General features: G+C 41.9%; 1 protein-coding gene across 1 annotated transcript in view; it reads right to left on the bottom strand.

The window, feature by feature from the left end:
• LOC124607262 (solute carrier family 22 member 7-like) overlaps positions 1–14,834 on the bottom strand; it is a 134,297-nt gene extending 119,463 nt beyond the window's left edge. The window contains exons 1-3 of the mRNA XM_047139536.1: positions 14,718–14,834; positions 14,000–14,253; positions 1,408–1,632 (exon numbers count right to left, since the gene is read on the bottom strand). Of these exons, the coding sequence (XP_046995492.1) occupies positions 1,408–1,632; positions 14,000–14,253; positions 14,718–14,732 (494 nt within the window). The 5' untranslated portion in view covers positions 14,733–14,834. The remainder of the gene's footprint in view (positions 1–1,407; positions 1,633–13,999; positions 14,254–14,717) is intronic.
• Between the last annotated feature and the right edge of the window lie 1,556 nt (positions 14,835–16,390).

The raw sequence follows: 16,390 nt of genomic DNA, 5'->3' as shown, positions 1-16,390 counted from the left end.
TCTCTCGTGGAAGATAGCTGTAAAAGTCATCCAAAGTTTTACACATAAGAAAGCGGTCCTTCAGGCGTATATGGCACTGTAGGTCAATCAGCTCTAGTTGAAGCACTTGTGAGACGTCGTCTGCCCGAAGGGAAATTGGGCGAACAAATATATCTAAGGCCTGTTGATGCTCACTTATCTCCAAAAATATGTTTTCAAACTGTTCTTGTAAATTAATTTCCCCCTCGGGTTTAAATAATGCGGACGCGCCGCTCCTTTTTCTTTTTGTCTGCTGCTGTTGACCATTCATCTCGATCCACTGTAGCCTTGCATCTCTTGACTAACGACTCTGTGTCACTTTGAACGGCTGCTGGTGCAGCGGTCTGTCGTCCGTACGAAGCGCACGTACAGCGGCATGGCGAGGCTGGGCGGGAGGTCCGCACAGTCAGCTAAGCGACAAGGCTCGGCCACTGCAGCAACATACGAATTCGCACCGGGCGCTGGCCGCGGGCGATCGCGGGCGCTGGTGCCCCAGGGGCACAGTTTGGACGGGCCTGCCCTAGACTTAGAACTACTTAAACCTAACTAACCTAAGGACATCACACACATCCTTGACCGAGGCAGGATTTGAACCTGCGACCGTAGCAGCAGCCCGGTTCCGGACTCAAGCGCCTAGAACCGCTCGGTCATAGCAGCCGGCTAAATTTCTAAGAACTAATGTAACTTCAATAGATAGGAGAGCTATAGGTTGCAGGCTCCGTGGATCCCCATCATCAAGAAACTGAATACGCCGCTGCGGTGTGCGAGAAATAAAAACAACGTCCAGGAAGCCATCTCTGAGGACAATAATATTGTTTGGTAAACAGAACCCCTCTCTTGCTCTGTCCGTTTCACTTCTATCAAATAACGGTGGCCCCCCAGTAGCAGCAAGAAGAATTTTAACCAGTAATTCTCCTCTGGCATAAGTGTGGGAAAAATCCATTTATATCCAATGACAATGGTACACCAAAACAAGTCACAATAATTTCAAGCAGTAACCCTACTTCTTAAGTATTAGCTCTTGAATACTTCGCTTACTAGCCAATGAAGATGGCCCACCAACGAGAGCAGTAGGTATTTTAATCCCACTTTTCCGGCATGAGCGAGGGAAAGCGCCCTGCTGTGTAAGAGATCGCGACACTGGTCTCTGACAGTCTTCAATCAATCGCGAATACCACAAGGTCCTGAATCAGAGAGGTCGAAACGTCGTCTGTGTAGAAGGTATACGATGGAACCTAACAACCCAGAAGTTTTTACCTTCAGTGACGGCGACCACCAAAGTCTGCAGACTTACAATGACTTGACTGTCTCATCTTCCATAAACGGAGAACAGTTATCATTATTATTCAAATTTTTTAGCAAATTTTAATCTTACTATGAGGTACTCACCTGTCACCAATGTAAAAGAGAGTAACTCCAATGGCGGTGGAAACGAAGAGGCTCACGGAATACACGGTATTTGGGTACAGTTCCTTATCGCACACCCAGTCCTCCTGCGAAGCGGCAGTAAGGGACAGCCACGTGGTGTCGTAGTCCCAGCCATACAAGCAGGGTGTAGTTTCGTTCTCTTCCCCTTGGGTCTTCATCAGGCATCGACTGTACTCTCCGTCTTGTCTGTGGAAGTCAATAGATTTTAAAAGGACCTCTGATATGAGGGTATGCTTATTTGTTGATAACACATGTTGAGTAGCCTATTGTCCAGTGTGGCAACCGACTCCAAACGATCAACCATTGTTCTATTTACAATGCCAGAAAAGACACCAGACTATGAAAAAAACAGACTGATAACAGATCAAAGAAATAAAACTGTCCAAAAATAGTTCTTCTCAATGTGTAACAAATAAAAGTATATCAGTTTTTATAGCGATCTCAGGGAAAATACAAAATGATGAATGCAGTTTCAGATATGAAATGTCAATTCTCTTATTACTTACTTCTCGAAAATATTTTTAAGTTACTAAGAACGGCAGCACTGTGTCCAATAAAATATCTTTACGTAATAAAGTGAAGCTGCAGCTAAAAGAATGAATTTTTTTAATTAACCTCATGAAAAGCGATATACTTATAGAGTTAGCATAATTCATAGCTCTACCCCGAGAAAGACCAAAATCTCGCCCTCAGTGTTGCGTCGTGTAAGTGAGTCGTACTACACACTGTTGACCACAAACGGACTTTATCTACATCTGGTGTGATACACATCTAGAATATGAGGAATACCACAAAAGTATGGAGATATAATGGATAATAGACTAATACATCGACGCCGAGGAGTAATAAATCACTTTGTGGATTCAAAAGAAAAAATTGATTGTATAACTATTGAAGCAGGAGCGAAACAGAAGAAATTAGCATATATGCAGTTGTGCACTTCCATATATATTTCATCTCCAGATCTACCATAAGTAATGTATATTAACAAGTTTGTTCATCGCATCCATAATTTTTTCGTTCTTGGTTTGATACTGAGACAACGAACAAAATACAAATTCGTGTAACTGACAGCTGCCGACTCTGTTTAGAGACTTTCACTTACTCTGCCGGTGATGTAATCCGAGATTCGTGGAGCAGATGACTATGGCTACTCCTCCGAGGTTGCCAATAGACATTTGACAAGGAGGGTTAAGATTCGTCATTTACTTGTCATATGTAAAACCTCAATTAAAGTCCTAGCGAAAGGAAGTGATAAGATACTGCTTTTGTAGAAAAACTGGAACTGATTTCGAGAGCAGCTACAGTTATAGAAAGTGAGTGCTTTACAACTATGCAGACAAAGCGCATTGGTGCCTGGGACAATCGTAGCTGAGGTAGACAGCTTGCAACGTGAAACGTGAAAAGTAAGAGTAGCCTATGCATGAAACGACTTTCTTGTAATCAAAAAATTTGCCTCACTGCTTTAGACTATTCCATCAAGATGACTAGGGAAATTCAAGCGAATTTAGCAGGGTAAATCAGTCTCACGCTCACAAACCATTCTTATCACAACTGAGTCGTCAAACAATACCTAGAAGTTTCCAAGACTTGACTACGCTAGCGGCAAGAAGAATGCGTTTTCGTAGTTGGAATCAAGACTTGTCTGTTCCGGACGTTCATTCTAGCACGACACTCTGTGTCCTCCAAATTTCTCATAGTCTTTATTTTCGAATGTCCGTACGGAGCATCTTGTAGCTGAAACTATTTGATTCTATACAGCAATGAAAAGCTTCTACGTGTCTGCAGTAATGTCTGACTGCCACACGAAGGAAAGCTTTACAAAATCAGTGAGGCAGGAAACAGTGAAAGAAGTTCGGAATCCATACAGCAAGCCATCAAGAAAAGGGCTAACACTGAATGCCACCTGAAGTAGCATATTATTTTCACTATTACACCTCGATAGTAGTTCCTATGAACAAAGGACCTCGCCGTTGGTGGGGAGGCTTTCCTGCGTCAGCGATACAGATAACCGTACCGCAGGTGCAACCACAACGGAGGGGTATCTGTTGAGAGGCCAGACAAACGTGTGGTTCCTGAAGAGGGGCAGCAGCCTTTTCAGTAGTTGCAGGGGCAACAGTCTGCATGATTGACTGATCTGGCCTTGTAACATTAACCAAAACGGCCTTGCTGTGCTGGTACTGCGAACGCTGAAAGCAAGGGGAAACTACAGCCGTAAGTTTTCCCGAGTGCATGCAGCTTTACTGTATGGTTAAATGATGATGGCGTCCTGGGGTACAATAATACGGAGGTAAAACAGTCCCCCTTCGGATCTCCGGGCGAGGACTCCTCAGGAGGACGTCGTTGTCAGGAGAAACAAATATGGCGTCCTACGGTTCGGAGCGAGGAATGTCAGATCCGTTAATCTGGCAGGTAGGTTAGAAAATTTAAAAAGGGAAAAATTTAAGTTACAGCTAGATATAATGGGAATTAGTGAAGTTCGATGACAGGGTTATAAACACAAAATCAGATAGGGGTAATGGTGGAGTATGTTCAATAATGAATAAAAAAATAGGAGCGCGGCCAAGCTACTACGAACAGCATAGTGAACCCATTATTGTAGCAAAGATAGACACGAAGCCCACGCCTACCACAGTAGTATAAATTTATATGCCAACCAGCTCCGCAGATGACGAAGAGATTGAAGAAATTATTCAGATAGTGAAAGGAGACGAAAATGTAATAGTCATGGAGGACTGGAATGCGATGGTAGGAAAAGAAGAGAAGGCAAAGTTGTAGGTGAATATGGAATGGGGTTAAGGAATGAAAGAGGAAGCCGCATTGTAGAATTTTACACAGAGCATAACTTAATCATAGCTAACACTTGGTTTAAGAATCATTAAAGAAGGTTGCATACATTGAAGAAGCCAGGAGATACTAGACGGTATCAGATAGATTATATAATGGTAAGACATATTTAGGAACCAGGTTTTAAATTGTAAGCCATTTCCAGGGGCAGATGTGGACTCCGACCACGATCTAATGGTTATGAACTGTAGCTTAAAACTGAAGAAACTGTAAAAAGGATGGAAATTAAAGAGATGGGACCTGGATAAACTGACAGAATCAGAGGTTGTAGAGAGTTTCAGAGGGAGCATTAGCGAATGATTGACAAGAACGGGGGAAAGCAGTACGGTAGAAGCAGAATGAGTAGCTTTGAGAAATGAAATATTAAAGGCAGCAGAGGATCAAATGGGTAAAAAGACGAGGGATAGTAGAAATCCTTGGGTAACAGTAGAGATATTGGATTTACTTGTTGAAAGAAGAAAATATAAAAATGCAGTAAATGAAGCATGCAAAAAGGGATACAAACGTCTGAAAAATGCGTTCGACACGAAGTGCAAAATGTCTAAGCAGGGATGGCTACAGGACAAAGGTAAGGATGTAGGGGCATATATCCCTAGGGGTATGATAGATACTGCCTCAGGAAAATTAAAGAGAGTTTTGGAGAGAAGAGAACCACTTGTATGAATATCAAGAGCTCAGATGGAATCCCAGTTCTAAGGAAAGAAGGGAAAGCAGAGAGTTAGGAGGGCGATGTACTTGAGGGCAATGTTATAGAAAGGGAAGAGGATGTAGACGAAAATGAAATGGGAGATATGATACTGCGTGAAGAGTTTGACAGAGCACTGAAAGACCTGAGTCGAAACAAGGCCCCGGGAGTAGACAACATTCCATTAGAACTATTGACGGCCTTGGGAGAGCCAGTCCTGACAAAACTCAACCATCTGGTGAGCAAAATGTATGAGATAGGCGAAATACCCTCAGACCTCACGAAGAATATAATAATTCCAATCCCAAAGAATGCAGACGTTGACATATGTGAAAATTACCTAACTATCAGTTTAATAAGTCACTGCTGCAAAATACTAACGCGGATTCTTTACAGACGAATGGAAAAATTGGTAGAAGCTGACCTCGGGGAAGATTAGTTTGGATTTCGTAGAAAGGTTGGAACACGTGAGGCTATATTGACCCTACGACTTATCTTAGAAGATAAATTAAGAAAAGATAAACCTATGTTTCTGCCATTTGAAGACTTAGAGAAAGCTTTTGACAACGTTGACTGGAATACTCTCTTTCAAATTCTGAAGGTGGCAGGGCTCAAATACAGGGAACTAAGGGCTATTTACAATTTGTACAGAAACCAGATGGCAGTTGTAAGAGTCGAGGGGCATGAAAGGGAAGCAGTGGTTGGGAAGGGAGTGAGACAGAGTTGTAACCTGTCTCAGATGTTATTCAATCTATATGTTACGCAAGCAGTAAAGGAAACAGAAGAAAAATTTGGAGTAGGAATTAAAATCCATGGAGAAGAAATTAAAGTTTTAAGGTTTGCTAACGACATCACAATTCTGTCAGAGACATCAAAGGACCTGGAAAAGCAGTTGAACGGAATAGACAGTGCCTTCAAAGGAGCACATAAGATGAACATCAGCAAAAGCGAAACGAGGATAATGGAATGTAGTCGAATTAAATCGGGTGATGCTGAGGGAATTAGATTAGGAAGAGCAAAATAACTGATTATGGTCGAAGTAGAGAGGCTATGAAATGAAGATTGGCAATCGCAATGAAAGCGTTTCTGAAGAAGAGAAATTTGTTAACATCGAGTACAGATTTGAGTGTCAGGAAGTTTTTTCTGAAAGTATTTGTATGGATTGTAGCCATGTATGGAAGTGAAACATGGACGATAAATAGTTTAGACAAGAATCTTTGGAAATGTGGTGCTACAGAAGAATACTGAAGACTAGATGGGCAGATCACGTAACTAATGCGAGGTACTGAATAGAATTGGGGAGAAGAGGAGTTTGTGGCACAACTTTACTAGAAGAAGGGATCGGTTGGTAGGACACCTTCTGAGGCATCAAGGGTTCATTAATTTAGTATTAGAGGGAAGTGCAGAGGATAAAAATTGCAGAGGAAGACGAAGGCATGAATACACTAAACAGATTCAGAAGGATGTAGGTTGCAGTATATACCCGGAGATGAAGAAGCTTGCACGGGATAGAGTAGCATGGAGAGCTGCACAAACTAGTCTCTGGACTGAAGACCGCAATAACAACAACGGTAGTTGTCATATGAATATGTCAATATTGTTCCACTAACCACTTCTTTAGGAGCAATTTGGTGGTAAATTGGTTAAAAACTGTACCTAATTTTAGGGCACTACAGCAAACCAGCCCAGGCTTAGTCTGGTAATACTTTCGCTCTTATTACTATTGCGTTTCTTTTTGTCTTAAGTGTACTGAAAATTGAAAAGCTCATTCAGCAGACTCTGTTCTCATTTAGTGATAAAGCTTCCTAAATAAGCACTCGTTCCTTTGATGTATCGATACAAATATACGGGCAGTGAAGTTATTCAAATTAAGTCCGGTGATGCAGAGGGAATATTGCTCTCTAGACAGCAAAACAATTTTACGGTGGCAAAAGGAAAATGGATGTAAAACCTAGATTGACAGTAGCAAGAACAGCTTTTCTCGAGAGATAAAAATGCCAACATCAATGATGAATTTTAAAGTTAGGAAGTCTTTTCGAAAAATAATTGTCAGCATTCCTGCTATTATTTAATGGTGTACGTTGTTGAAAGTAAACATACACATTATCTCTAGTTTAGCATTACTCAGGATTAGAGTCACAGAAATGAGAATAACATATGCTGGGCTATCGTGCTGTTTTCTATTCTTTTTAGATAGCTGGCCCCACTGCCTACCTGAAATTTGGAGAGAACAGTGTCTTGCGCTACACTCGACGAACTGGTCCCATCATGAAGGATTGGCTGGCCGGTGTGGCCGAGCGGTTCTAGGCGCTTCAGAGTGGAACCGCGCGACCGCTGCGGTTGCAGGTTCGAATCCTGTCTCGGCCATGGATGTGTGTGATGTCCTTAGGAGAGTTAGGTTTAAGTAGTTCTAAGTTCTAGGGGACTGATGACCTCAGATGTTAAGTCCCATAGTGCTCAGAGCCACGTGAACCATTTGCCATGAAGGATTACAGAAACAAAAACGCTTTTTTCTTGCCATTGCCTTAACTAAGGCTCTGTAACATTCCAAGCAGGTCGTCTCATGCTTAAGCTACCTCTTCTTTCATCTTTTACGTTCTGAGTTGTCTATCTCAGCCACGACTATGTCAATGACGGAAAGTCTCCTGAACCAACGCCATGTCTACATAGTTGTAAAGTGCTCTCTTTCTAAAACGGTAGCTGATTTCGTAATCAGTTCCAATTTTGCTGAAAATGCTGTATCTTATTAGTTCCTTTCTGTAGTACAGGCTGGCCATAATTAAAATTTCGCTACTTGAATGAGCCCAAAGAAAAGAAAGAGTGACCATAGGAGAACGGAACTTTGTGGAAAAAATTGTAACGACAGAGAAATAACGAATACATCACTGAAAGAAATTCAATATAATTTTCGCATGAGAGGATTTAAATCTGATTATATTCATCTACATCTACATCTATACTCCGCGAGCCACCTTACGGTGTGTGGCGGAGGGTACTTATTGTACCACTACCTGATCCCCCCTTCCCTGTTCCATTCACGAATTGTGCGTGGGAAGAACGACTGCTTGTAAGTCTCCGTATTTGCTCTAATTTCTCGGATCTTTTCGTTGTGATCATTACGCGAGATATATGTGGACGGTAGTAATATGTTGCCCATCTCTTCCCGGAATGTGCTCTCTCGTAATTTCGATAATAAACCTCTCCGTATTGCGTAACGCCTTTCTTGAAGTGTCCGCCACTGGAGCTTGTTCAGCATCTCCGTAACGCTCTCGCGCTGACTAAATGTCCCCATGACGAATCGCGCTGCTTTTCGCTGGATCATGTCTATCTCTTCTATTAATCCAACCTGGTAAGGGTCCCATACTGATGAGCAATACTCAAGAATCGGACGAACAAGCGTTTTGTAAGCTACTTCTTTCGTCGATGAGTCACATTTTCTTAGAATTCTTCCTATGAATCTCAACCTGGCGCCTGCTTTTCCCACTATTTGTTTTATGTGATCATTCCACTTCAGATCGCTCCGGGTAGTAACTCCTAAGTATTTTACGGTCGTTACCGCTTCCAATGATTTACCACCTATGGCATAATCGTACTGGAATGGATTTTGTTCTGCTGCTGTTCGAATGAGTTATGCTAATGGATATTTATGTATCTACATAAATTAACATGGAAATTCTGGGTGATCTAGAGTGTGTTTCACTTGTTAACTTCGATTTCGAACACAATTCGTAAATCCTTCTGGAAACCTCGATCCAGTGGGAGCAGGAATGGTAGCCTGCTTTACGAATAACAAGCAACAACGGTCAAAGAACGTCTCTGCAAAGATTCGAAAGAAACATCAGTACCATGGAATTGGATTTTTTTCATCATTTAGCAAACGAGAAGGAAACATTACCAAAGCAATCGACAGGCCTTAAAAGTATGGATCTCATGCTGAATAACATATGAAGAGGCAGATTAGCACATTGCCCAAAAATGCAGTTTAGTGTCTGTGATAATGAACGTAATTTTCAGGTTCTTGTCTTCTGAATCCTTAAATGAATAAGCATTTGTTTGCGTTTATTCTCGCTTCTCTCTCCAAGAACGTACTTATGCATTCTCGTAGTAGGGTGAGACAACACTGTATTCCAATTACTTTTCATTCTATTGAAATATCCTTTCCCTGCAAACCGTCACAGTGATTTATTTGTTTGTATTTTGGGAAAACTGCAATCGTAATGGATAATTATACACCTCAATGTTTCATATGCCGTATGCTGCAAGAGCGGAAACTAATATTACTACCTCTGCTACCATGAACTGAAATTGTTAACAGCCCCTTTCGGGCAGGAAAGCTTAAAATGGGAAATTTAATTGAACGCTTTACGTATACACTACTGGAAAAACTCAGTACATCTGGAAAGAAGACGTCGATTTTGGTTCGATGGCGGCCTATGCTACCTGGGGGATAGAAGATGTACTTATTATGGTTTCAACGTCGTCCGCCAACAGATAGCGTAGGGGCACACTTGCCAGAGTGCCAGCTGTGTGTATCCGTAAATAGGAGATGCACACAGCCAGAAGGCTCCGTGTGGTGCAAACGTCTGAAACCTTGCCATAGAAACGCACTTGTGCTTTCCACAACCAAGTGAACGAGTCTGAAAGCCTTTCGAGTGGCGGGATGATTCATTCGGAAAATTATCACCAAGTTGAACGGGCTGCGTCAGTTACAAGTATCAGTGATCACTTGAATATTCTCGCAACCGAAGAAGGGCACAGACTCACGGCTGGATCGTCGTATTGGAGGAGGAGATTAGTGTTTAACGTCCCGTCGACAACGAGGCCATTAGAGACGGAGCGCAAGCTCGGGTGAGGAAAGGATAGGGAAGGAAATCGGCCGTGCCCTTTCAAAGGAACCATCCCGGCATTTGCCTGAAGCGATTTAGGGAAATCACGGAGAACCTAAATCAGGATGGCCGGAGACGGGATTGAACCGTCGTCCTCCCGAATGCGAGTCCAGTGTGCTAACCACTGCGCCACCTCGCTCGGTATCGTCGTATTGTAGGGGCGCCAGTGGCATATCGTACAGCTACCACAGCGCAGGTAAGAGGGCTTGTGAGTCCAAACGTCTGAACCCGAAGTGTTGCAAGTCGGTTATAATCAGTGGGACTACGGGCACGAACACCTCTGGCCCGTCTTCCACTCGCGCCGCAGCATCGACGTGGACGGCTCGACTGCCGCCGTCAGAGGGTCACTTGGAAGATGGAATGGCGCGCCGTGGTCTTCAGCGATAAAAGCAGATTCTGCCTGCACGCAAGTGATGGTCGACTGCGCGTACGAAGTACACCATGTGATCAAAAGTATCCGGACACCCCCAAAAACATACGTTTTTCATATTAGGTGCATTGTGTTGCCACCTACTGCCATGTAATCTATATCGGCGACCTCAGTAGTCATCAGCCATCGTGAGAGAGCAGAATGGCCGCTACGCACATCTATCCAGGCCATCACTCAGCAATTCCAAACTGTATCAGGATCCACTGCAAGTACAATGACAGGCGCGAAGTGAGAAAACTTGGATTTCACGGTTGAGCGGCTGCTCATAAGTCACACATCAAGCCGGTAAATGCCAAATGACGCCTCGCTTGCTGTAAGGAGCGTAAACATTGAACGATTGAACTGTGGAAAGAATTTGTGTGGCGTGAAGAATCACGGTACACAATGTGGTGATCCGATGGCAGGGTGTGGGTATGGGGAATGCCCGGTGACCGTCACCTGCCAATCTGTGTAGTGCCAACAGTAAAATTTGGAGGCGGTTGTGTTATGGTGTGGACGTGTTTTCATGGAGGGGGCTTCCACCCCTTATTGTTTTGCGTGGCACTATCACAGCACAGGTGTACATCGATGTCTTAAGCACCTTCTTGCATCCCACTGTTGAAGAGCAATTCGGAGATTGTGATTGCCTCTTTCAACACAATCGAGCACGTGTTCATAATGTACGGCCTGTGACGGAGTGGTTACACGACAATAACATGTTTGTAATGGACTGGCCTGCACAGAGTCCTGACATGAATCCCGAAGAATACCCTTGGGATGTTTTGCAACGCCGACTTCGTATCAGGCCCCATCGACCGACATCGATACCCTTCCTCAGTGCAGTACTTCGTCAAGAATGGGCTGCCATTCGCCAAGAAACCTTCCAGCACCTGACGGACAAGTTACAACTGTTGTTCATCCTTGGTATTTCTCTAAGGGGCACTAACCGGCGTTTGGTGCCTGTAGAACGTTCTTAGGGATGTTTCACACATTCCCCTCCTAAAAGTAAGAAAATTACATGTTCTTTCAAAAATAAAAGTTCATCTAGAATCCACAATGTTTTCAACAGAGTACTAAAGACGAACCTCATAAAATAAGTGCCGTCTACTGCGAAATATGTCATGCATCACTAATTCATGGCAGATAGCAATATACCATTGATAACAGCCACACCCTCACCCCGCCATATGAAAGGTGATAGGAGAAATTTCAATAAGAACCGACCCATTTCACTACTGACATCGTTTTCCAAAATATTTGCGATTGTGCTGAACTCCAGATCTTAACTGATCAACAACAATTTCCTTAGTAAATCACAAATGTGCACATCAGAGGAGTTGCACAACTGAGAATGCTATTCGCACGACCGCTCACCAAAATTTACTACCATAAAACGATAATGGAACAGCGACTAACATTTTCAGTTGATTATCTAAGAAATCTGACTGTATGAATTAGGAGGTTTTATAGAATTGGTGGTACTGCCAACCAATGGATGATATATCTAACAAACCTAAAGCAAAATGTTATACTTACTAATTCTTCCTTTGTAAGGATGGGAGACTCTTCTGAATAGGGGAAATGACTTATTGGGTTTCATAAGGCTCTATTGCAGGTCCTCTGATGTTACTCATATATGTTCAAATGGTTCAAATGGCTCTGAGCACTATGCGACTTAACTTCTGGGGTCATCAGTCGCCTATAACTTAGAACTAATTAAACCTAACCAACCTAAGGACATTACACACATCCATGCCCGAGGCAGCATTCAAATCTGCGACCGTAGCGGTCGCTCGGCTCCAGACTGTAGCGCCTAGAACCGCACGGCCACTCCGGCCTGCAATCATATATGTACACGACCTTTCTAGTAATACACGATAAACATAGTTAATTCTTTTGTTGATAATACCGGTATTGTAATCAATACTGACATACATACAACAACATAAGAAAAGATGAGTGATGTTCTTATAGTAAAGAGTGCTTTTCTACAAATTCTCTCACTCTAAATTTAGAAGTCACAATTAATTGAACCCTCTACATCTGGAGGTACTTCACAAATGATGAAGGTAACACACAGTGAGGACAGTGTAACTGGAATGGATACTTCAAAACTTTTAGGTTTGCAGTTTGGTGAGGATTTAAACTGGAGGAAACACAGTTTTTAGCTCCTAAAACTTCTCAGTTCATTCACATTTGCACTTTGAATCATTATAAATCTTGGGGAGAGAGAATACATTAAGTAATATGATCTGCGTATTTTCATTGAATAATGTCGTACGAAATAATACTCTGGGGAAACCCATCTTCACAGAAGAAAATTTTTATTGCTCAAATATATTTTTTGTGAATAATAAATATGTTTTTATTTGTGATCCGCAGTGTATCTACTCTTTTATGAAGTTTCTTGTAAGTAGCCCACTACTATTCAAAAGGAACAACGAAGGGCATCATGAAAAAATCAGAAGAGGAATGACATTCGCTATTCCACATTAATCTTTAGCTGAAAAAAAATTACTGAAGAATGCTGCCAACAGACTTTTGGTCACTTGCCAAACGATACACAGTAGCTTACATACAGAAAAGTTAAATATGAAAACAAACTGGAAAGGTTTCTCCTTGAAAATGCCTTCTATACCATAGATGCTGTATGAAAATGTTGGTGTGTAGGATTAAATAATTCCCATCTGTATTAAAACAAACACCAGTAACTGGTTTCGTCGTAAATATCGTTTCACGTGAACTGGTAACATGAATGTAAAATGATTGGTTCCACATCATTATGATTAATCGTGCAAATGTTCCATGGAATAATAAAGGAACTATCTACCTCACTAAATAAATGTTAAAAGCAGCGTGTTGTAGAGTCCAAGAGATAGTAGGTAATTACAGCAAAGACTTAGAGGGACAGTAACTTCGGCCACACGCACACATCTTAAGTCTCAGCGAAAATGCCTTGACTGTTCTCTCACTAGTAAACAAGACGCATTCTTCCAGAATGTGAAGTAATGACCGACGTACAAGTCAAGCCACTGATGCCTCCGAAAGAAGTTGGGAACCGGGAGCGAATTGCTCTATTCAGATCCTCCTGAAGAGTTCGTAGCGCAAGCCGTAAACTAACGTTTGTAGATGAAAACATAATAGAAGATCAGAATGCTTTATGGTTTCATTGACTACGATTTTTAGACATTGGTTCAGAGTGAAGCCTACAAGGTATTCATGTGCGTACATTGTATTTTTGGCAGTGCCTTATAGTACGAATATTTCAGGAAGCCATCTAAACATTGAATTTAGTTTGCGTTGTGCCTTCCCCTCTCCAGTCCAATTCGCTGGATGTTTACTGAATCCATGGCATGAACGAAATATTGTTCACCAACATATTCACTTTATGTGGTATTTCAAACAAAAATGAATACTGCGTTTCTTTTCCCTTGCATGCTTGGATTTGTCGGTCTTGGCACAACTTTCGCTGACTATGAATCTCATTGCTCATTTTACTGTGTTCAGTGACGCTTATGTGCTTGTAAATTCGAGACCCTCATTTTCTCATCCCACTCAACAAACCTTTGCCTACTGCTCTGCTATTTTAATGTGTTATTGTGTCCTTGAATACTTCATTTACCCCCAAAAATTATAAAACATTGTAAAACATTATACTATTCAGCCGTCGTTTTGCTATATACTAGTAACAACCGTTTAGCTAAATATAACAGGTTATTTACTTGCCTTGGTATTGTAACATTCTTCCACATTTCCGCAGTTAAATTTGTACCTTCCCTTCCTGGGACATGGCACCAGTGTTCAGGTACCGTCAGAGCAATTATCCTGGCGTATGAAGACATTGTTGAAAATATTACTGCGATGACATTGAAGATGATGTTCATTCGTATTTGGAACTTTCCAAAACTTCCAAGTTCTTCTATTATATCTTCAAATTTAATATTTTGCTTAATCAAGTTGTGTTTAACTCCATCCTGAAACTAAACATATTCAGAAGCATAGAATTTTAGTACAGCTGTTTCTCTCTCCGTTGTAATATTGATTTAAAAATTGTTAGGAGAATTAGATTGACGTTGGTACTTGTAAATTTTGCATGAGGTACCTGTTCCAGATCTTTGCAGGAAAGAGTCGCTTAGAAATACAACTCTGGCTAAGACAAACATTTGTTTGAATCAGTTCGTCTTAGTATAACAGATTTTGATATTTATATAACAAGAGCGGAGCATTATCTGAAAATCTACCTTCAAGATGTAACTCACAGTTGTTTTCGCAGAGGAAAAAACCAAAGGAAACATAGTAGCAGTACAAGTAATGACAGTAAACTGAGTTCCCCTTCTCTATCTTACACCTCTGTTTATAATATGAAGAACGTTATCGTCTGTATCGGATGCCGGCACTGACGACAGTTAGATTATCACAACACGGAACCACAATGCCTGATTACCTTGCAGTCTGCCATAGCGCGTTGTTTTTGGTGGTGTTTTGCCCCCAGCGTCTTGTACACAGGACGACTGTATGACTTCTGCACGGCCCTACGGTTTGTACACCTTGCTAATCGCTGTTAACTGCTCAGCGTGCTTAGCAATCGCAACGCGTGCGGTGAAAAGAGCGTACCATAATTACGGAAAAACGGACATCGACGAGTTAGATATGAGTTTTCTTTAAGATAAAGATAGTGGCGACTGCACAGTTACACGTTGCATCACAGAAATTTCTTCTACAAATTTAGACCTATGTTTCCCACCAGTAGACTCCCCTTCGTCACGAAAGCTCTCTTTAGCTGTGCTAGTCTGTTTTATTTGTTCTCCTTGCTTCGTCCATCATGGGTTATTTTGACTGAAAGGCAACAGAATTCCATGACTTTTTTCATTTCGTGATCACCAGTTTTAATGTCGAGATTCTCGCTATTCTCATTTTTGCCTCGTCTCGTGACTTTTGTCCTTTTCCGATTTATTCTCAACCCATTAGACTATTCCATTCAACTCATCCTGTAATTCTTTTTCACTTTCACTCAGGATATAAAATTCATCAGCTAATCTTAACGTTGGTATCTGTTCGCCTTGCACTTAAATCCCACTCCTGAACCTTTCTTTTGTTTTCTTCATTGCTTCTTTGATATATAGACTGAACAGGAGGAGCAAAAGACTACGTCCCTGTCTTACAACCTTTTTAATCCGAGAATATCTTTTTGTTCTTCCACTCTTATTTTTTCCTATTGGTTATTCTACGTATTCTGTATCATCCGTCTTTCCCTATAGCTTACCCCTATTTTTGTCAGGATTTTGAACATCTTGTACCATCTTCCATTGTCGAATGCTTTTTCCAGGTCGACGAATCCTGTGCACGTGTCTTGAATTTTCGTCAGTTTTGTTTCCATCAAGGAACTGCCTCTTTGGTGCCTTTGCCGTTACTAACGCCAAACTGATCCTAATCTTGGACGCATGAGCTGTTACTCCGACTGTTGCGATGATTCTCGCACTTCTCAGCTCTTGCAGTCTTCGGAATTGTATGGATGATGTTTCTCCTAATGTCTGGTGGTACATCACCAGTCTCATACATTCTACACACAAACCTGAACAATTGTTTTGTTTCCACTTCCCGCAATGACTTTAGCGATTGCGACTCTTTTATCAGTGACGTGTGACAACAGAAGATAGCAAAAGGAAAGCTGAAGTACTAAATTTCATGTTTAAGAAACCATTCACGCTGGGGGATCGCACAAACAAACGGTCGTTTGAACATCACACAGACTCCCGTACAGAAGACATACTCGTAGTAATAGATGCCCCTGGCATAGAGAAGCAGCTGAAACAGTTGACAACAAGTAAGTCGCTATATCCGTATGGAATCCCAATTCGGAATTACAAAGAGTAGTTTACTGCACAGGTCCCTTACTTAGGTCTGGAACCGCGTGACCGCTACGGTAGCAGGTTCGAATCCTGCCTCGGGCATGGATGTGTGTGATGTCCTTAGGTTAGTTATGTTTAAGTAGTTCTAGGTTCTAGGGGACTGATGAACTCAGAAGTTTAGTCCCATACTGCTCAGAGCCATTCGAACCATTTGAACCCTTACGTAGCTTGTATTTATCGCGAATCTGTCGTCCAGAGAATAGTCCCA

Source organism: Schistocerca americana, chromosome 3 (genome assembly GCF_021461395.2).
Source record: "Schistocerca americana isolate TAMUIC-IGC-003095 chromosome 3, iqSchAmer2.1, whole genome shotgun sequence".
Taxonomy (NCBI): Eukaryota; Metazoa; Arthropoda; class Insecta; order Orthoptera; family Acrididae; genus Schistocerca; species Schistocerca americana.
This window is presented reverse-complemented; position numbering and strand designations above follow the sequence as displayed.